Source organism: Periplaneta americana, chromosome 5 (assembly GCF_040183065.1).
Source record: "Periplaneta americana isolate PAMFEO1 chromosome 5, P.americana_PAMFEO1_priV1, whole genome shotgun sequence".
NCBI classification, from domain to species: Eukaryota; Metazoa; Arthropoda; class Insecta; order Blattodea; family Blattidae; genus Periplaneta; species Periplaneta americana.
In genome coordinates this window covers 11,805,745-11,827,756 of record NC_091121.1, presented here as the reverse complement: position 1 = coordinate 11,827,756, position 22,012 = coordinate 11,805,745, and the positions used below count along the sequence as shown (strand labels likewise).

At 34.8% G+C, this 22,012-nt stretch overlaps 1 protein-coding gene across 3 annotated transcripts in view; it reads left to right on the top strand.

Annotated features, from left to right (window-relative positions):
• LOC138699465 (phospholipid-transporting ATPase ABCA3-like) overlaps positions 1-22,012 on the top strand; it is an 89,474-nt gene that overhangs the window by 6,340 nt on the left and 61,122 nt on the right. For 2 of the 3 annotated variants that reach the window (XM_069825362.1, XM_069825361.1), the window contains exons 2-3: positions 17,826-18,175; positions 20,359-20,571. In XM_069825362.1, the coding sequence (XP_069681463.1) occupies positions 17,860-18,175; positions 20,359-20,571 (529 nt within the window). In that variant the 5' untranslated portion in view covers positions 17,826-17,859. The remainder of the gene's footprint in view (positions 1-17,825; positions 18,176-20,358; positions 20,572-22,012) is intronic. The other variant, XM_069825360.1, reaches the window with a different exon arrangement.

Sequence of the window (22,012 nt, the reverse complement as noted above, 5' to 3'; positions counted from 1 at the left end):
ACTTTGTATGCCTCATGTATTTTTGACCTGCTGTTCACATTTCATTATGCTTTTTTCTTTCTTTCTCTATGTTATATATTATGTCTGATTTCTTCTTACTTGTTGTTTACATTTTATTATTATTATTATTATTATTATTATTATTATTATTATTATTATTATTATCGTGTTCAGTTTTGTGTGTAAAATTGTAGTGTACTTTGTAAATTTGTAGTGTTTTTGTAATGCAGTTTTTACTCCTGGTTGAATGTAAGAGAAGGCCGTATGGCCTTAACTCTGCCAGGTTAAATAAATCATTATTATTATTATTATTATTATTATTATTATTATTATTATTATTATATATCCCTAGTTTATGCAACGAACATTTCAAATGAAGAGACACTTTTGTGTATTGTAAGAGCCTGTGAAACTATTCGACACTGTCTTTGAAAGGGTGTGACAGTCCACAATCTAATGTATTCCATAAGTTCGAATTAAAATATCACTATTTGTCTTTGTCGTTGAATAACTCACAAATCAGTAATTTGCGGACATACGTTTATATGACATTTCTTTCTTGTTTTAGTGTGGAGAACTCAGTCCCAGAGTTTGTCCCAGTATTTTTGTTACATCATATATAAACAACACTGTCAATAAGTACTGGTTGTTTGGTTGATGCTGGTTTTGCTCTCTTTACATATGCTATCATCTTCGAAGCACCAAGGAACATCATTAATTTAACCTATCACATCGGTTTTTTTTATATAAATTGCATTTGACATTCATACGGAATTTACTAGGATTTTTTTTTTTTAAATAAATGAGACAAATTCTGATATTTGAGATACATTGCATCTTCGGCATCATGCCCGTGATGGTTGACCAGCCGCAAGCCCAGTGGGAGGTCGTGCTTCTGCTGCTGAGATGGCAAGCGCGCTCGCACAACTTAACTCATTAGAACTTACATTGGAGCTTCATGCACAATATCTGGCTTTCTGATGATCAATATTTGTCATTCTGTAATGTCGCGTGGCCATGCAAATGAAATCAAGCCTCATCATAAAAAAATCGATCAGGGATCAAGATCTTCTTTATTTACTTTTTCTAACACCTAATTACAAAAATTAAGCCTGTGATTGCAATCTTGGGGCTGTAATTCATGACGTGCTGAAATTCTGTATGGTTTTAGTTTCAATAATTTTGTTGCTACTCCTGCAGATGCTTTAGAAATCCCTGTCTGCTGTGCTAAACATCTCAGAGACTTGTGTGGGCTACGCTCTAATGCCACACCAATTTCATCCAGTTTTTCCTCCATAAGAACACGGCGCTTTTGTCGGCTTTTTCTGTCATTTATAGAACCTGTTTCATTGAATCTATTAAATAACCTTAATATTTTTTTATAAAATTCTTCCTCTGATTATAATAGGAAGATTTTTATAATGACACTCCTATATGCAGATGACCAAGTAATAATTTCTGACAATGAAGACATGCTACAAAGAGCATTATTTGAACTCCATAAAATAACTCTTAATTACAATTTTGATATATCAAAAAACAAAACCAAATCTATGGCATTTCAAGGAACTTATCCGCTAAGATGTAAACTTGTATTAGACAATAATATAATTGAACAAGTAAATACATTTAAATTTTTAGGATCTTCAATATCATATATTAAAGAGGTAGATATTGGAAATAAAGTTGAAATTTAAAAAAAAAAAAAATATGCGGAACAATTAAAATAACTTTAAAAAAGAAAGTAAGAAAAGATACGATGATAAAATTTTATAAAACTGTGGCAGTTCCTGCAGCTCTATATAGTAGTGAAACTTGGACAATGACAAGTAGAGATAAGAGTAGATTACAGGCAATGACAAGTAGAGATAAGAGTAGACTACAGGCAGCAGGAATGAGGTTTTTAAGACAATGACAAGTAGAGATAAGAGTAGACTACAGGCAGCAGGAATGAGGTTTTTAAGACAATGACAAGTAGAGATAAGAGTAGACTACAGGCAGCAGGAATGAGGTTTTTAAGATCAGTTCTGGGAGTCACTAAAAGGGACAGAATCAGAAATGAAGACGTAAGAAATCAATTACAGATTTTTAACCTAAATGAAGAAATAGACCACAGTGAAATTAGGAAAGATCACAACTGAAAATTTTAAATTGGAGAAAGGAACCAGGCAAGGAGATGGGCTGGCACCTCTCTTGTTTAATATAGCCCTACACATTGCAATAATAAAATCAGTAGTCCAAATTAATGGAACTATTTTTAATAAGACACAACAGATTTTAGGCTATGCGGATGATGTCATCATCACCGGAAGAAGGATACAAGATGTTGAAGAAGCCTTGATAGCATTGGATAAGGAAACTCAGAAGCTGGGATTTAAAATAAATACAAAGAAATCTAAATTTATGTCAGTCACCAAAAGACAAAATGATCAAGTGAAGGAAGTTAAACTGGGAACATATAAGTTTGAAAAAGTAAAAGAATTTACATATCTCGGATCAATATTGACAGCAAATAATGACCTAAGGAATGAGGTACAAAGAAGAATAAATCTGGCTAACAGGGCATATTATTCACTTTTACCAATTGTTAAAAATAAAATAATATCTAGAGAAATCAAAATCAAGATTTACAAAACCCTAATAAGACCCATTATAACATATGGTACAGAAACATGGGTTCTGAATAAAAATACATGCAAACAACTAGCAGTATTTGAGAGGAAAATCTTAAGAAGGATATTCGGAGCAATTGAAACAGTGGATGGATGGAGAGCCAGATATAATAATGAGATATACGAACTGTACAAGGAATCGGATTTGGAGGCGCACATAAGATGTCAAAGACTGAGATGGTTGGGACACGTCACAAGGATGGAAACAACAAGGAAAGTGAAGATTGTCTTCAATAACAACCCAGATGGAACCAGATTAAGAGGAAGACCGAGAACAAGATGGTGGAACTGTGTACGAGTGGATGTGAATAGATTAGGAATAAGGAATTGGAGGGAGTTGGCGATGGATAGAGAAGGATGGAAGAGAGCCATAGAGGAGGTTAAGGCTCACCTGGGCTGTAATACCAAATAAGAAGAAGAAGAAATAGACCATCACAGAAAAAAATGGCTAGATCACGTAGACAGAATGGATGAGAGAAGATACCCAAAGAAAATATTAAATTATGTACCAGAAGGAAAACGAGACATAGGAAGACCAAAAAAACGATGGAAAGACCAATGAACTAATAATTTGAAGCGCGCAACAAGCCTTAGTAGGGCTTAATGCATGAAGAAGACGAAGAAGAAGAAGAAGAATTTTTTTTTTACTAGAGGGTACTGGCTTGTCAGGAAATTTGCGTCTGAATTTTCGCCTCGTTGAAGAACACGATTTTCTATTCTTTATATACGTGTTGTATATGTAAGTACTTTCCCTCAATGAGTATTTGTTTACCATGACGAAACTATCATGATTGCGAAGATGCACTGTATAATCTACGTATTAAGAAGTGACAGATTGGATATAACTACTATTCGTTAAAAATGTATTTGCCTCATTGTCAATTACTTTAAATAGCATGTTATTATGAGTAAAATCATTCCAGATGGCACACTCTCTTTTCACTGTGTTGTTTCATTAGAGAAGCGTGTAGTTGTCATGGTTTGTGTCCAGCTGGGGAAAGTAATACTGGTAATTTTAGGTTGTACATTTAATATCAAGTTTTCAGTTCGATTAATTTTGTGGAGCAGAGCAATGGTGAAACATGCTGGTAGGGTTTTAATGTACAATTAGTACGGTATTATATCTAAGGCCTCTTGCTTAATCTGCAGTCTAAATTTAAATATTTTCAGGAAGTAATAAAAATGATATTCATGAATCATAGATACAGTGCATGCTGATTAACCACGAAATTACTTTTCTTATCTTATCTCTGCACATAAAAGAAAGCATACACAAAGAGGAAATATATTCACGTTATTTGTAGAACTTCGCTAAGAGCTTAGTTTCCTTTGTCATTAGAGGAAAGCTCTTCACCTCAGAAATAAATATTTGAGAAGGTATATTACAATTCCTATGTTACCAACGTCAGGAGCAACCGTTGGTAACCGAGCTCCCGGCACTGCGGCCGACTGCAACGGGCGACTCGACAGCGAAAGGCACTGTATATATATTTTTTTTTTTTCTGAATTTATATATCTGCAGTGCTCGGGAAAAGTGACATAAGTCAGTTTCCACAAACCTTTTTTGATAATTTATTGACAACTTACACTGGTTTATGTTGATTTGATTTTTTTCTGTATGAATTATTGTAATGGGAGGAATACTTATGTATTTTTTTCCAAGCGAGCAGATGTTCCGTAAGTTGTCAATAAATTATCAAAAAAGGTTTGTGGAAACTGACTTGTGTCACTTTTCCCAAGCACTGCAGATATAAGCCTGTTTCTTTCATTTCAGTGAGTAACAGCTCAATGGAACAATGTATTTCATTTAAGGCAGTTTAAGAGGATACGAATGTATAGGAACTAGGTAAGATCTCTAAAAATAAACATAAAAGTAAGTTATTAGCTGGTGAAATAAATTATTGAGGATTCTATGCAAGGATTTCACGATAGGACAAATGAGGATAAAAGAAGGCCGAATATAACAATTTAGTTGTGATTGTCCCGTCATTTGAATGAAGACAATGAGATCGATGAATAAATAGGTCACAAGGTCAATTCACAGGAAAAAATGAAGGGCGTAGTCTGTAAATAAATGGAGAGATGGTATCAGTGAAAACGCAGAAGTCAAACATGCAAAGAATGAAAACCTACCGGACAAAATCATTGTAAAAAGCAAGTAGTGTACTGTAATATATTTAAGCTGAGGAGAATCATGGACACAAGGACGAATATCTGATAATAAATAAAAGTTAAACATCTTGAATAATAATAATTTGTAACTTACGTACATCAAAAGTATAAACATTTATTTGTACTGATATATTATGAGAGTTATGTAGATATATTGATTAGGGATACCGGATACCAATTTTTCTTAAACCACGGATTCGCGAAATAACAGTTTTTCAGCTGATAAAAGCAAACATTTTATGTTTCAATCTTTTACAGGTCAAAATATCGTGAGTTTAAACTATCTAAATAACTCTAAGTTTTGTGTTTGCGCGATATTTTTGTTATTAGCACGAATTTATCCTAAATTAGTGTTTTTAAAGATACATTTTGCTTCTCGTTATGATATAATTTGAAATGCCCAAAGATTGAGATTATTTATGTACAAAATTTTGAATTTAATAGGCCTATTCACACCGTATTTCGAGTGTCTTAATTTTTATAATGTGAAGTAGAAATAGCCTGAATGTTTTGTGGTGCCTGTTATAGTCGCGACGCTGTTATTCCCGGCGTGATTCCTCTTTGCTTACGTCTTAGGGTACATACAAGTTGGAGCGACGATAAACGATAAAAGAAGCAGTGATGCTCTATCAGAGAGAATTGAAGCATGCATTGTCATTGAGGTGTTCATATTGGAGTAACGATAAAAGCGAAGATACACGATAAAAGCGACGAAAAAGATAAGTTCCATTTTCTCCGCTCTTGTCGTTCATATAATCTCTGATTAAAATAATATTGATCTGTATAATGACCGGTTGTTATCAATATATCCGAATATTAATAGATTTATTATTATTTCAGCATATTAAATTAATTGTTGTAGATACTGGCAAATTGATCAGTTGTGTATTTATTCGTGATACATTATGTGATCACAATAACCAATCACAGCACAACGAATTTATACTACCTTTGGGATGAGAAACGGGTTCAGTTTTGTACGTATTTAAGTTATATTAAACTTGAACCTAGCAGCTGATATTTCCTATATATCTTCTTTCATTAAGTGGATGCATAGAATATCTTCTACTGATAAATCAAAATGTTCGCTTCCCGCGTCCTCGTTGCTCCGATATGAACACTTGATTCTTTGATAATACCAAAGCGTCGCTAGGTCATTTCTTTTATCGTTTATCGTTGCTCCAACGTGTACCTACCCTAAGGAAGTGACGGCTCTATAAAGTCTAGGTATGTAGTATCGTTCGCCATTTTTGTTCTTTCGTTGCCGAGCTACCATACGAGAAATCTGTTTGCCACACCATTAAACATTATCCTGTCGTAGCTCCTATGATAATAAATCAAACGCACTGTAATTTAGGAAATAATTGAGCGGCAAATAACGTCTTCGTGTGCTTTCTGCGAACGCCAACGAAAGAGCCAAAATGGCTGGCGATTATATTAAGTATTTATCGAGCCTTAAAAAATGAATAACGTCTTCATCAGCGAATCACAAGACGCACACGTTTAAATGTAGCCGACCTGCAACGCGATTGGGTGCCGGAAATTAGTTTGTATTATCCACACACAGGATGGCAAACTGTTACACAAATTTCTCTACACAACATGTAAGTGTCGATAGAAAACTATACGTATTGTTAAAACGTCTAACGATTCTTAAGATTCCCTTGATAATACAGACCTCTAGTCTTTATAGGAATATACAGTAATGTATTTTGTACGGCGAGAATCAAAAAGTTTTTTTAAATGTAAAATAACCCGAAATTAAGCAAATTTTATACCGAAATTTAATATTTTATTCAGCATAAAATAGCATCAACAAATTTTACGCTCGTTTTTGGATCTTAGGAGATGTAAGGCCGTGTCTCAAAGCTACATTTTCAGCTGAAGTGAACTAGATTGTTGACTAAATAGCCGGATGTGATGTCAGAAATTATGATCCAAAGCTACATAATCCGTAGCAATCAAGTCCTTAGTAGCTAGTAAACAAAAATGCTTGCTCGATTGTTGACTTGTTCACTAAACAAACATGGATACCTCATCAGCAGTTGGGGTTATGAAATCTGAAAATGCTTTGGAAGTGAAATAATATAAATATAATGTAGAATAACACGTTAACTTCGAACACAAGTATAGTAATTACAGCCAATAACTCCAACACATTCCAATCTTCAACAGAGGAAATTCTCTTCAAAATATGTGACTGGTTCTCAGTCAATAAATTAGTATTAAATTGTAACAAAACTAACATAATTCAATTTAAATCCTGTCCAAATTCAACGTCGCAAATTTCTAGCGCAATAATTAATAATAGCTCCCTAGTAGAAACAACAACAACCAAATTTCTTGGCTTAAAAATCGATAATGTGTTAAATTGGAAAAACCATATTAAAGAAATTACCCCCAAACTAAATTCAGCTTGTTTTGCTATTAGATCTATGCAAAAGATAGTAAATATCAATACCTTAAAAACAATATACTTTGCATACTTCCACTCGGTAATGAGTTTTGGAATAATATTCTGGGGAAATTCCACAGATAGTAACAATATATTTCTATTACAGAAAAGAGTAATTAGAATAATAGTAGGTGCCAAATCTAGGGAATCGTGTAGGACTATTTTAAAAAAACTACAAATAATGCCCATGGCTTGTCAGTATATCTTTTCATTAATAATCTTCCTCGTATGTAATCGTGAAAACTTTGTAACTAATTCAACAGTTCATAGCATAAATACACGTCAAAAAAATTACTTTCATACTCCATCGGCAAGTCTATTGTGCTATCAAAAAGGAGTGCGTTATATGGCAGTAAAAATTTTTAATAGCCTCCCTATCGATATAAAAAATGAAACTCAAAACATAAAATTATTTAGGGCCAAATTAAAGAAGTACCTAATTTCTCACACCTTCTATTCTGTAGGTGAATTCATGACATTCAATAACACTTCATGAAATTGATACTAAAACTTTGTGTTGTACTAGTAGACTATATTGTAAATCTCGTCTGTATATATTTCATCTAGACTGTGACTATAAATTAAGATTTTATAATAATATTAAGTTTTTTGACTTGTTGCATATTCTAGCTGTAAGCATATATGAATACCATGGAATGTTAATAAATACAATACAATACAATACAATACAACACTGGCATTGTTAGTACCTTCTGTACAATGTTTTAAATATTGTTGTAATATATTAAGTCCTTATCTTTTCCACATAATTCGTAATGAAACTGCATTAGGACACTGCTTTCTTAATTTAGTGCTGCACCGTGATGCCATGGTTTTTAGAAAAATAATCTATGAAGAAGGCCGTGTTCCAAGCATACATTTCCAAAGCTCTCTAGTGTGTAGTTTACAAGTCACCTTTTTTTTCTAGTCACTAGTGTGTAATATGGACTTCGGCTTTGGGACACGGCCTTAAGTTTATAAAATGTTCTAAGGACGGAGAGTATAACAAATGTACAGAAGCCTGTTACACATTCTACCCTAACTAAAAGATTTAGAATGTTGCACTATTTTGAGAAATTGTAGGCCTACTTGATAACTGTAGAAAACCAGAACCGGAACTGCTGAGCTTGACTCGTTTGTATTTTCGTTATAAGTTATCTGTTATACAGTTATTTTGAAAGCTATGAGGTCGATAAGGTGACATTGCTGATTTCGAAACAACCTGCTATTTGTCAGTGCTTGCCTTCTCACCTGACGTAAATTTTCTGCTCAAGTTCACTTGGAATTCCCGTTATGCAGGTCTTCATCCCTGGACAACCATGGAAATAACGTGAACTTTCGTAAACTCCAGGTTTGTTACGAATTTTTGGGATTCTTTAAGAATTTTAAAATAACTTATAATTTAGTGAATTTCCGCATATCCAAATTTCGTGAATTGCCACGTATCAATATCTCAATGTTAATTTATTGTCCAAAGTTAGTGTTACAGAGTAGGGAAACAAAGTAATCAGCGTCATTTATGTACTTACATCGGAAAATTATTGCTATAAAAAGTTAATTGCATAATATGGAGATTAAATTTCAATTTAATTAAACCATGGCAAGAGAATATTTAAAGGAGAAAGTCTAGTTTTGTGCAATTCAAGACGGAGTTCTTAGTTTTCGCAGTGTGTCCAGTGGAGTTGGTGTAACTTTCATTGGTTTTATATTTTTCTATGTGAAGTAAAATATACAGGGTGGACCGTAAGTAATGTCGTTAATTTCAGGGGGTTATTCTATGAAATATTTCAAACAAAAAAAGTTTAATATAATTTTGCTCGTTTTTTCTTCCTTTTTGAGAAAAAAAGTGTTTTATGTGAAGCATTTAATAGCATAATTTCAAGGGAAAAAATTGTTCCGGGGCCGGGTGTCGATCCCGGGGCCTCTGGTTGAATGTACCAGCGCTCTACCAACCGAGCTACCTAGGAACTCCACCTTACTTTATGTCTTATAAGAGCTGTAAGGAAATTCAAAACCCAATACTGTGACTTACGCCTCGTCGTCAATAGCAACAAACAATATCACGATAAAATGAATTTATTTCCCTAAAAACAAGCTAATAACAGCATACTTACAGCAGTGGAGTGGGGAAAAATAATTAAAAATAAAGAAGACTTGCTGACAGCTGTGCTCGAACCATCAACCTCACGATTAGTAGTCTGTCACCGTAGCTATTACGCTACTGGCCAGACACAATTCGCTTTTATTATGTCTTATAAGAGCTGTAAGGAAATTCTAAACCCAATACTGTGACTTACGTCCCGTCGTCAATAGCAACAAACAATATCACGGTAAAATTATTTACTTCCCTAAAACAAGCTAATAACAGCATACTACGGCAGTGAGAGTGGAAAAAAATAATAAGTATATTGTGCCCGAACCATCAATCTCACGTTTAAAAAATAACATAGCTGTATATTACCTACTACCTTGTGACGTCATCTATGACATCTTACCTTTCCATCGTATCTTTAAAATTATCTGAAATACAAAACTTAATTTAGCAATCTCTCGATTATTCGGACTAATCACCGAACAGATGCACACGAATAATACAATTTTTGCTTTTTACTACAGAACGAACCTTCTTTTTAAATACTAGGCATGCAGTATTACTGTGTTTGAAAATGTGTATCAAACATTTAACATATTCAGTTGCCACTTTTAACAGTAAGCTTTGGAGTATGTTGATACTGTTGTAGATTAAGTGGGACAATGACATTTTAATTACACTGATATTGTTGTACTTCGTAACATTGGTACTGGTACTCTTTAAGATTTATAAGCATGTTGCAGCCAATTTGCGTCAGGAAATAAAGCGGGATGAGGTATATTGTTACGGACAGACTATGTTTTATACCAAGGCCCTTTGAAACTCGCGCACTCGAATTCCAAGCTCGGTTCACATTTATTCAAAATGTCATAACAAAAATTGAGTAAAATAAACTTTGATGATGCACGGATAACCCGCAAACCTGGTAATCCACGCACGAATAATCGAGAGTTTACTGTATCTCGAATATTAAAGGCCATTTGTCAGAATTTTCATATGAATAGACCCTATTGTTGTTCTTCAATCTACACAGATTGACCTCATGAACGTTAAGCAAAATTGGTATGTGGAACACTTTGGACGCAGATTGTGAGCGTAATAAATTAATTGAATACGAAAATAAATGGAATAAATCTGAAATCTCTACTTTTGATTCCTTTACGTGATTTTATCGAATCATCAGTAAAATGAAAATCTATTTCAAAAGAACAGGCTACATAATTTTATTATTATTATTATTATTATTATTATTATTATTATTATTATTATTATTATTATTACGCAGATGGAAAAACTATTTTGGGCAACTACTAAATATACATAGGCCAAATAGAAATGATCAGGACGAAATTCAAATACAAACTGCTGAGCCATTTATACCGGAACCCACACTTTCTGAAGTCGAAATTGCTATAGAAAATCTGAAAAAGTACAAGTCTCCAGGTATTGATCAAATTCCAGCAGAATTAATACAAGAGGGTGGAAGGGCATTATCTAGCGAAATTTATAAACTTGTACTTGCAATTTGGGAATAGGAAATTGTACCAGAACAATGGAAGGAGTCCATAATCGTACCTATTTTTAAGAAGGGGGACAAGGCTAACTGTAGTAACTTTCGAGGAATATCACTTTTGTTGACATCATACAAAATTTTGTCGAATATCCTTTTGAGAACATTAACTCCATATGCAGATGAAATTATTGGGGATCATCAGTGTGGTTTTAGGCTTAATAGATCGACTATTGATCAGATTTTTTGTATTCGACAGATATTGGAGAAAAAGTGGCAGTATAAGGGCACAGTACATCAGTTATTCATAGATTTCAAAAAGGTGTATGACTCGGTTAAAAGAGAAGTTTTATATAATATTCTTATTGAATTTGGTATTCCCAAGAAACTAGTTCGATTAAGTAAAATGTGTCTTAGTGAAACTTACAGCAGAGTCCGTATAGGCCAGTTTCTATCTGATGCTTTTCCAATTTACTGCGGGCTAAAGCAGGGAGATGCACTATCACCTTTACTTTTTAACTTTGCTCTAGAATATGCCATTAGGAAAGTTCAGGATAATAGACAGGGTTTGGAGTTGAATGGGTTACATCAGCTTCTTGTCTGTGCGGATGACGTGAATATGCTAGGAGAAAATCCACAAACGATTAGGGAAAACACGGAAATTCTAGTTGAAGCAAGTAAAGCGATAGGGTTGGAAGTAAATCCCGAAAAGACAAAGTATATGCATATGTCTCATGACCAGAATATTGTACGAAATGGAAATATAAAAATTGGAGATTTATCTTTCGAAGAGGTGGAAACATTCAAATATCTTGGCGCAACAGTGACAAATATAAATGACACTCAGGAGGAAATTAAACGCAGAATAAATATGGGAAATGCGTGTTATTATTCGGTTGAAAAGCTTTTGTCATCTAGTCTTATGTCAAAAAATCTGAAAGTTAGAATTTATAAAACGGTTATATTACCGGTTGTTCTGTATGGCTGTGAAACTTGAACTCTCACTTTGAGAAAGGAACAGAGATTAAGGGTGTTTGAGAATAAGGTTCTTAGGAAAATATTTGGGGCTAAAAGGGATGAAGTTACAGGAGAATGGAGAAAGTTACACAACGCAGAGCTGCACACATTGTATTCTTCACCTGACATAATTAGGAACATTAAATCCAGACGTTTGAGATGGGCAGGGCATGTAGCACGTATGGGCGAATCCAGAAATGCATATAGAGTGTTAGTTGGGAGGCCGGAGGGAAAAAGACCTTTGGGGAGGCCGAGACGTAGGTGGGAAGATAATATTAAAATGGATTTGAGGGAGGTGGGATATGATGGTGGAGACTGGATTAATCTTGCTCAGGATAGGGACCAATGGCGGGCTTATGTGAGGGCGGCAATGAACCTCCGGGTTCCTTAAAAGCCAGTAAGTAAGTATTATTATTACGTCCTTCGTCGTTGCGTCGTGGTCTAAGGCATCCTGCCTAGGACTCACATTATGGAATGCGCACTGGTTCAAGTCCTTATGGGGGAAAGAATTTTTCTCATTAAATTTCGGCCAGTGTATGATACTTGTGCTCACCCAGCATCGTGATGCACTTGGAGAGCTACGATAGGTAGCAAAATCCAGTTACGAAAGCCAGAACATGCTAACCACACGATACCTCCATTCTGGTTGGATGATCGTCCATCTCTGCTTCGGCATGTGGACGTGAGGCCAGCAGCCAGCTGGTCGGTCATGGTTCTTCATGGGCTATCGTGCCTCGAATTATTATTATTATTATTATTATTATTATTATTATTATTATTATTATTATTATTACTGGCGGCCGGGTAGCTCAGTTGGTAGAGCAGCTGGCTACGGACTGGAAGGTCCGGGGTTCGATCCCAGGTGGTGACAGGATATTTTCTCGTTGCCAAACTTTCAGAACGGCCCCGAGGTTCACTCAGCCTCCTATAAAATTGAGTACAGGGTCCTTCCCGGGGGTAAAAGGCGGTCAGAGCATGGTGCCGACCACACCACCTCATTCTAGTGCCGAGGTCATGGAAAGCATGGGGCTCTACCTCCATGCCCCCCAAGTGCCTTCATGGCATGGTACGGGGATACCTTTACCTTTTTTTTTTATTATTATTATTACTACTACTAGTAGCATGTGGAAATATTCAAATTTAAAATGTCTAACTTATTGTATTTCCTACATCCAGATTTTAATAGGTACTTGGAAAATTGTCAGTTCAGTGCAAGGTTTGTGAAAAACCTAATTATTAGACAACCAATATGTTCAATCTTTACGGTTATTTATTATGAAGTAATCTTTAAGAGAGGACTGTAGGGTCTATTCAAAATGAAACAACTCACAAAAACTAAAATTTGAACTATTTCAGCCAAATTGATAAGAGTATATCGATTTAATTATTGGCCATTTTTGATTGAAATAGATGTTAGCTATAATTGTAAAAACGCATAAATTAACAAAAATTTATGTTATTTTAATCAATTTTTACATTTTGTAGAGTTTTCTATGAATTTAATCAGCAAAATTCAACTAAGCATCCAATATTCTGCTCTGCTAAAGCGAAAGGTTGTATCTGCAAAAATTGTGTTTTTAAGTTAAGATGTGTATGTGCTTGAAGTGCTTTATGTCAAAAGCTACAATATGTTACTTATTACTAGAGCTAGGATTTTGATGACCTATAAATCATGAAAAAATGTCCTATAAACAATGCATTTATGACCTAAAAATCTTTCAGAAATGCCCTTAAAAATGCCCTAAAAATTGATTTTACATAATTGGCTTAGTAGGAAAAGAGGTTTTGTACTACTTAATATTTAGACTGGTAATTAAATTAAATTAAATTCTACGAGTAGTGCCAACATTTAAGTTTATTTAATTTTACATAAAATTTTCTAAGTGGTACACTGTAATTAATTATTTTACCTGATGTAATTTCCATATAGCTCACCACAAGGTCACTTTTACTCAGAATTAGCAGGTATAGAGGAGTCTATATTGAAGAGGTAGTTGGATTGTACTACGTTAAAATGGCAATATTTGTGTAGAAAAACTATTAAAATATTATACAAAATAATGGGTATTAACCATAGACGTAGCTCGGTCGGTTAAGGCGTTTCCCTGCCGATCCGGAGTTGCACTCGGTCACGGGTTCGACTCCCGCTTGGGCTGATTACCTGGTTGGGTTTTTTTCCAAGATTTTTCCCAACTGTAAGACAAATGTCAGGTAATCTATGGCGAATCCTCGGTCTCATCTCGCCAAATATCATATCGCTATACAAAATAATGGGTATTAACCATAGACGTAGCTCGGTCGGTTAAGGCGTTTGCCTGCCGATCCGGAGTTGCACTCAGTCACAGGTTCGACTCCTGCTTGGGCTGATTACCTGGTTGGGTTTTTTTCCGAGATTTTCCCAACTGTAAGACAAATGTCAGGTAATCTATGGCGAATCCTCGGTCTCATCTCGCCAAATATCATATCGCTATCACCAATTCCATCGACACTAAATAACCTCGTAGTTGAAACAGCGTCGTTAAATAACCAAGTAAAAAATAATGGGTATTAATGGACAAAATATGTAGACAAATATCAAAGGAAAAAAAACGTTATTTTATATTAATAATGGAGATTTATGGCCAAAATTAAATGAAAATGCCTCAAAAATGTCCGAATAAAACAAAAGATGCTCTTATGAATTAAAACAGGCAAAAAAAATGCCCTAACAAATATGTCTTAAAACACTCAGTTTATCACATAACATATAAATACTAAAGCAGCTATGTTTCTAGCTTACTAGAAAAAAGATGCAATTTCATCAAAATCCTAGCCCTACTTATTACTCTCAGGAATATAGGTACAATTTCTTCCTGAAAGATGTCAATATTGTTAAGTTTGTTAATAGATTTTAAGAAGTGGGTAATGCTTATAATAAGATGTTCTAGCATAATTTTAATTAAAGTTCTTATTGGGCCATTTAGATTAGATCAGTAACGTTCTCACAATATAATACTCGTTCTCACTCGTCAGCGCGTGTTTCTTAATCGTATTGTTATAGCAAAACAAACGTCACAATGGCGTTGTTTTGAAGTCTGTATTGGCACAGCCATTAAGATTAGATGACTTACGTATTCGTTTTGATAAGCTGGTGACTATAGAGAACAATGAGTGAGCGATACAAGGCTGGAAGCAAGGGAGTGAATAAGAAAACAACAATTTGCTAAAGCGGCCTTACATCACTAGCCATTATGTAACTCTTCCTGTTTTTATTTTGATATAAAATGGATAATGTGGTTGTTGTGAACTAAAGGGAGGGGCTACTCATCAATTAGCACTGGTCAGCTTGATGAGTTAATAACTGAATTTGGTATAATTTTTCTCTATTCAATACCTAATTTCCTCTTCACCCTTTCCTATCCAGCCCTCTGACTCAACTCTTACTTTCTTCGACCCCGACGGTATTAGAACATTTGAGGCCTAGGGGTTCATTTCCCTTTCCTTTCTCCTCTTTCTACTTTTCTGTTCCTAGTGCTGACCTGCTATGGCACTAAAATCGTCCTCCAGTGGCTTAAGGAGGGAAAGCTGGTGATCAACAAGATCTCCCAACTAGGTCCAATGGACCCGTCGACCAACAGCAGGTGTGGTCCTCCAGACATTCTGGGGGTTGTGTGTGAGTGAAGTAGCCACCAAAACGTTAAAATATGGTGTTCACTTATATCGGCTACAACTTGCCATTTTTCAGTTAATTTCCGATTTACCACGAAAATCGTCTGTAGCTGCATTTAGATTGGCAACAGGCCATGATTGTTTGGCCAAACACCTGTATAGAATTGGAATATATCAGCCCCCTAACTGCCCATTGTGCAACTCAAACCAAGAAATGGATTCGAAACATCTCAAAATCTGTGCTTCAGTGGCTGACCATGATAATATCTTTGAAAAATATTGGAGTGCAAGAGGTCAAATGACTTTATTGTCAAACGCCTGGCATTAGAAAACAACAACAACATAAAATGGATAATTAAAAGTGGCTTTTTACATTGGTTTCCATTTGTTTTAAATACAGAGCCTTCAAATAGATATTCATCCATGAGTATGCAGCCGTTTGTGGCAGCTAGAAGCACGCTGTTTGCCGGCAGAGCCAGACATTCATAGCCCCTTGAGTCAAGATTACTCATGGAAATTACAATAACTACCTACCTTTGTCATAGAAGATATTGGAAGTGATGTCCTTATTCCCCTACACATCTTTCACACCTCTTAAGAAAATTTGCATTAACACGCATTAGTTCTTCTGAAATTGCTTCAATTTCCCTTCTTATATTGTCTTTCAGTTCTTTCAGCATCCTTTCCTAAATGTGTCCATCACAGACTAGATACATATTGCACTAGTCAGTCTTCAGATGTATACAAACAATTGTTAAATAATTGATTAAATGGCGATCTTATTCGTGTTAATTACGTAAGCATGTGTGGCTTACAGCTGTTTCGGTGCTACTTAACACCATCCTCAGAGCCTACTAGATCTCGGCGCTATCTCAACTTCGCTGCCTGTTGTGTGAGTGCATTCGTGTGATGAAGAGTTGTGTCAAATAGTGTGTGTGTTCTGAAATTGATCTGTGTGTTGAGAATTTGATTAGGGTGTGTTTTAGTGTATCTCTATATTTCATATGGTTCTAGTGTGTTGAGTTTTTGGCTTGTATGTGTAGGATTTCCATGTCTGTATTTATGTTATTGTATGTGTTATTAGCATTAGTTATGTGTTCGGCATATATAGATGTATTGTGTCCTCTGGTTATTGCTTTAATGTGTTCTTTGTATCGAGTTTGGAATAATCTGCCTGTCTGTCCAACGTAGAAATTGTTGCAACTATTGCATGTGATTTTGTATACGCCTGTGTGGTTGTATTTATTTGTTTGTGTGTTGAGATGTCTTTGTAGCGTGTTTTCTGTTCTGTATGTTATGTTGTATTTCTGTTTTCTGAATGAGGATGCGATCTTGGTTTGTGCTTTTGTTTTCGTATCTTAGTGTGTTGTATTTCTTGTGTTGTGTTTTGTGTGTTTTTGTGTTTGTTGAGTTTTTGTTTTGTCTTCCTTATGATGTTGTCTATTATGTTTGGGTTGTAACCATTTTCTTGTGCTATGTATTTGATCGTGTTCACTTCTTCATTGTAGTGTTGTTGGCTCATGAGTATTTTGAGTAGTCTGTGTACCATTGTCCTGAATGCAGCATGTTTGTGTTGTTTGGAGTGATTACATGTGTTGTGTATGTGTGTGGTGGTGGTGGTTGGTTTTCTGTATATTTTGAAGGTGTGTTTGTTGACGTCCTGCACTGTGGCGTCGTGGTCTAAGGCATCCTGCTTAGGACTCGCATTACGGAATGCGCGCTGGTTCGAGTCCTCATAGGGGAAGAAATTTTCTCATGAAATTTCGGCCAGTGTATGGGACCGGTGCCCACCCAGCATTGTGATGCACTTGGGGAGCTACGATAGGTAGCGAAATCCGGTTGCGAATACCAGCTATAACGGCTGGGGGGATCATCATGCTAACCACACGATACCTCCATTCTGGTTGGATGATCGTCCACCTCTGCTTCGGCATGTGGGCGTGATGCCAGCAGCCAGCTGGTCGGTCTAGGCCCTTCATGGGCTGTAGCGCCACGGATTATTATTATTATTATTATTATTATTATTATTATTATTATTATTATTATTATTATTATTATTATTGTTTGTTGTCAACTTTTGTTATGGTGATGTCTATTTATATTCAAGTGTTAAAAGTAGTGTACGAAAGTTTCAACATGAAAACAATTGTTCTTCCTCTGACACATATCATCAAGTGAGATGCACTGCCTAATACTTACATTTGCCTAGTATTACAGTTGACTGTAGATAACTTTTTATTTCATTATTGTTGTTTTCAGAAGCTGATACAAGTTGACCTTCATTGAGACCAAAATGATGTTCCTAAGGAAGCTTTGTCTTGTGATATGGAAGAATTTAGTGATTCGTAAGAGACACTGGATACTGACTATATTAGAAATAGTAATTCCAATTTTGCTTTTTATTGTGGCATATATTGTGCGAAATGACATTGGAAATCTCAGTTCCGCCAGGGAATATCCAACATCATATGGTGATATTTGGACTGAAGAAAAATTGACCGGTTATAATAGTATGATGTATTCAGGAGACTCCTTGTTTTTGTATGCTCCAGACAACGATTTCACAAAAAAAATGGTACATGAGGTTACATCAAGACTGAAGAAACATGGTAAGTGAACTATAACAGACTATTAATTGGGATTCTGGTGACATTTTTTTGACTTGGGCAGTGAAATGAGCATTATCTTGTTTAGAAACCACATTATTTTATTTATTTTTTTTTTCTTTCGTTGAAATTTATATAATGTAAGTCTCTTAATGGTATTCTTCATCTATAAGTCCCAGATGTATAGGATTTAAAATAACTCTAACTAGGTTATATTGAACTGTTTTGTAGATTTTTACAAAGTCATTTGAAATTTTATAAATTATTTTCACAAAGAAAAAAAAGCTGCAATGTAATGTTTAAAAATATTATTATTATTATTACTATTATTATTATTATTATTATTATTAATAATAATAATAATAATAATAATATTAATATTAATATTCATGTTGTAGCCTTCAAACCAATTATGCCGCATTTTTATAAAGCATTGAAAAATTGATTTTATACTGTACAACATACCCATAAGAATTTGAAAAAACAATGCATAACGAAATAGTTGCAGAGATTTTTAAGGGATGAGGCCTGTCTTTAGTTAAAATGTGCGTGAAGACTAGATAATAAAATTTGATTACTTCATTGTTGCAATTAACAATTGTTCATTTTTAAATAAGTGAATGACTGAATAAATTAATAAACAAGTAAATGAGTGAATGAATGAATAAAAAAAGAAAGAAAGAGATAATTCCTCTTTCTTTAGTTAAAAAGCTTTTGGAGACTAGAAAATTAAATTTGGTTAATTTGTTGTTGCAATACATAACTGATTGTTTTAATACATAAATGGGTGGGTGGGATGATGGTTGAATGGATAGATGGATGGACGGACGGACAGTTAGAAATTGTAAGCTGTCACTGAGAATATTTTAGACTCTAGTCCTCAAATCTGATCATTTCAGCCTTTAAGTATTGTTCTCACATCTTGTTCACCTGAATGTGAAAAATGAAATGAAATTTAAATTTTGAGATTGAAGTACAGAATTTCAAACCTGAAAATCCAAGGTTTATTACCCCTATTGTTAGTAGAGGCTGTGTCTTCTTACTTTATACTTTAAAGGTTAAACCTAACCATTACCCTCTATTACTACATTATGCTAGTGGATTATAGTGGTCTTTCTAGTTGTCAGGTTGAATTTTCATTTTCTAACTTTGTTTAGAATTTCGGTAGTGACAAATACTATTGGCAATATTATTACATTGTAATGTTATGTTCACAGCATCATTTGCCTATGAAGAAGTCACGAAAATTCATGAAATGAAACTTACTAGTTGTTTGAAATTTGAACGTAATTAATAATTATCAATAGTATTAGTATTGTTAAATAATACAATAACAATAAATAAGCCGTAATGCATTTTAAAGTTGTATTCGATTTCCAGAATTCGAACTAATCATTTCATATGGCCAAACCAATAAATTTCATGTTGCCAAATAAAATATGTTTTAATACTGGATCAATCAATCAATCAATCATAAATAATAATAATAATAATAATAATAATAATAATAATAATAATAAGCTTATTATTGTTTCAGTATACAGGGTGTGAACAATATAAACTGTCAAAATTATATAACAGGACCTACTGGTCTATTGAACAAAATGTCTTACAACTTACAAATGGCTTTTAAGGAACCCGGAGGTTCATTGCCGCCCTCACATAAGTCCGCCATTGGTCCCTATCCTGAATAAGATTAATTCAGTCCCTAGCATCATATTCCACCTCCTTCAAATCTATTTTAATATTATCCTCCCAGCTACGTCTCGACCTCCTCATGGGTGTTTTTCCCCTCAGGTCTTCCAATTAACACACTGTATGCATTTCTGGATTCACTCATGTGTGCTACATGCCCTGCCCATCTCAGATGTGTGGATTTAATCCTTCCTGATTATGTCAGTGAAGAATACAATGCATGCAATTCTGCATTGTGTAATTTTCTCCATTCTCATGTAATTTCATCCCTCTTAGCCCCACATATTTTCCTAAGCACCTTATTCTCGAACACCTTAACTTCTGTTCCTCTCTCAAAGTGAGAATTTATTTAGTGCCTATACATAATTAATAGTGTAGTACTGATTTTCAGTCTTTGTAATCCTGTAATTATATGATTTTTTTTTACTTTATTTTTTAGAAATTATAGGTATTACTAGTATTATTCATTACATATTCTCATTTCTTTGCAGAAAAGGTGGCGGGGTTTGATAGTGAAGATGAACTGATAGGCTATTATGAAGCTCTAAATGATACCCTGCAGGATGTATATGCACTTGTGTTTGAAAACGTACCAGCAACTGGAAGCCCGGATAATTTCACATATAAGATTCGGTTATCAAGACCTTTTGTACAAACTTCATTGTTGTTTCCTGAATTTCAGAGCAATGGTCCAGGATATTCAGGTAATTTTTATACATGTAGTACGCACATATTGCACTTCATTGAGAATGAAGCTACAACAGAAAATGTGATCAAATAATTATAGGTAAACAAATGTTACTAAAATTATAATTATTTTTATGTAGGCCTATGGTTTTTTAAAAGGAATTTTCTGCAGTTGCTTAAGGGACAGTGTATTAGTTTCAAGATATTGTAACTTTTATTACAAATCAATAATGTAATTTTATCGTTTCAACAATAAACACTTTCTATAATTGAATGTAAACACTCCCGTCAACAATGGGATTTCCACTCCACACAGTAACACAGCATTCGTTATTGCACTCCACAGACGACAATGACAATTTACTTGGACTATTACGAACAACAATGAACTGCTAATTTTAACTAATGTTCACAAAGCACTATTTACAAAACAGAACTGTCAGTTCTCAGTTCGTTTGCCTTGGCTAGTTCTTCTAGCTCCGTCACTAGAGTTCACAGTATCTCGAACCCCAGACCTTCAGAGACAGTCCACTGAACTTCGAACTCAGATCCCCCAACTGCGGTCCACTGTACTCGAACTCAGGGTTTCGGATGCTCACACAGCTGCGGACACACTCAAGTCGAACTCCGGTCTCGAAGCTGGCTTCACTGCTACACAAGACTGGCTGGCTTGCTGTCCAACGACTACAACAACACTGCTCAAGTTCACTCGCTTGTCGTATCTTATAACCAAACCATAGTTACGAGAAAGTACGATGCTAGAAATTTCCACGGATGTCCAGAAGATGGCACCTCTCGAATTCTCTGGATTTCTTCCCTCTCTGCCACGGTCGCTCTCTCTTCTCTCCTCTCTACGCCACAGCACATGCCCCAGGAAGCAGATGCGCGCGCAACTTCCGCGCCGAACCACAGCCGACTTTGCCCTCCTTCTGCCGGTCGTGAGATCATTTCCTGGCTGTCACAATATTCTGTAAATGTCATTGTGTCTGTAGCTTTGTAGTGTTTTATATATTATATGTTTGTATGTGTATATATACAGAGTGGAAGTGATGTAACTATGCTAAGTGAAATAACAGCAACATAAATGAAAAATCTAGTATGCATTTTGTAATTAAGTGCATAATTAATTATAAAATTAGACTGAAAGTCTGCGTTGTTTGGCAGTCGCTCATTGCCAGCTCATGTACAAAGCATATACTCATTCAGTTGGAATAACAGCGTTCCATTCCTGCAGTAGGGTTGCCAGATTTCCTAAAGGCAAGAAATAATGATTCATGTAAATCTTTTCATTTAATTTGCAAGAAAACCGTCCATTTTTATTGAAAAACTGCAAAAAGGATAAAAATTCCTTCTCAGTTTCTCTAATAATAAGAGTAAACTCAGAATTATGTGGCTAGTACTTAATGAATAAGAGTGTTAACATTTAAGGGAATTTTTTTTTTTTCTGAGAAATCTATT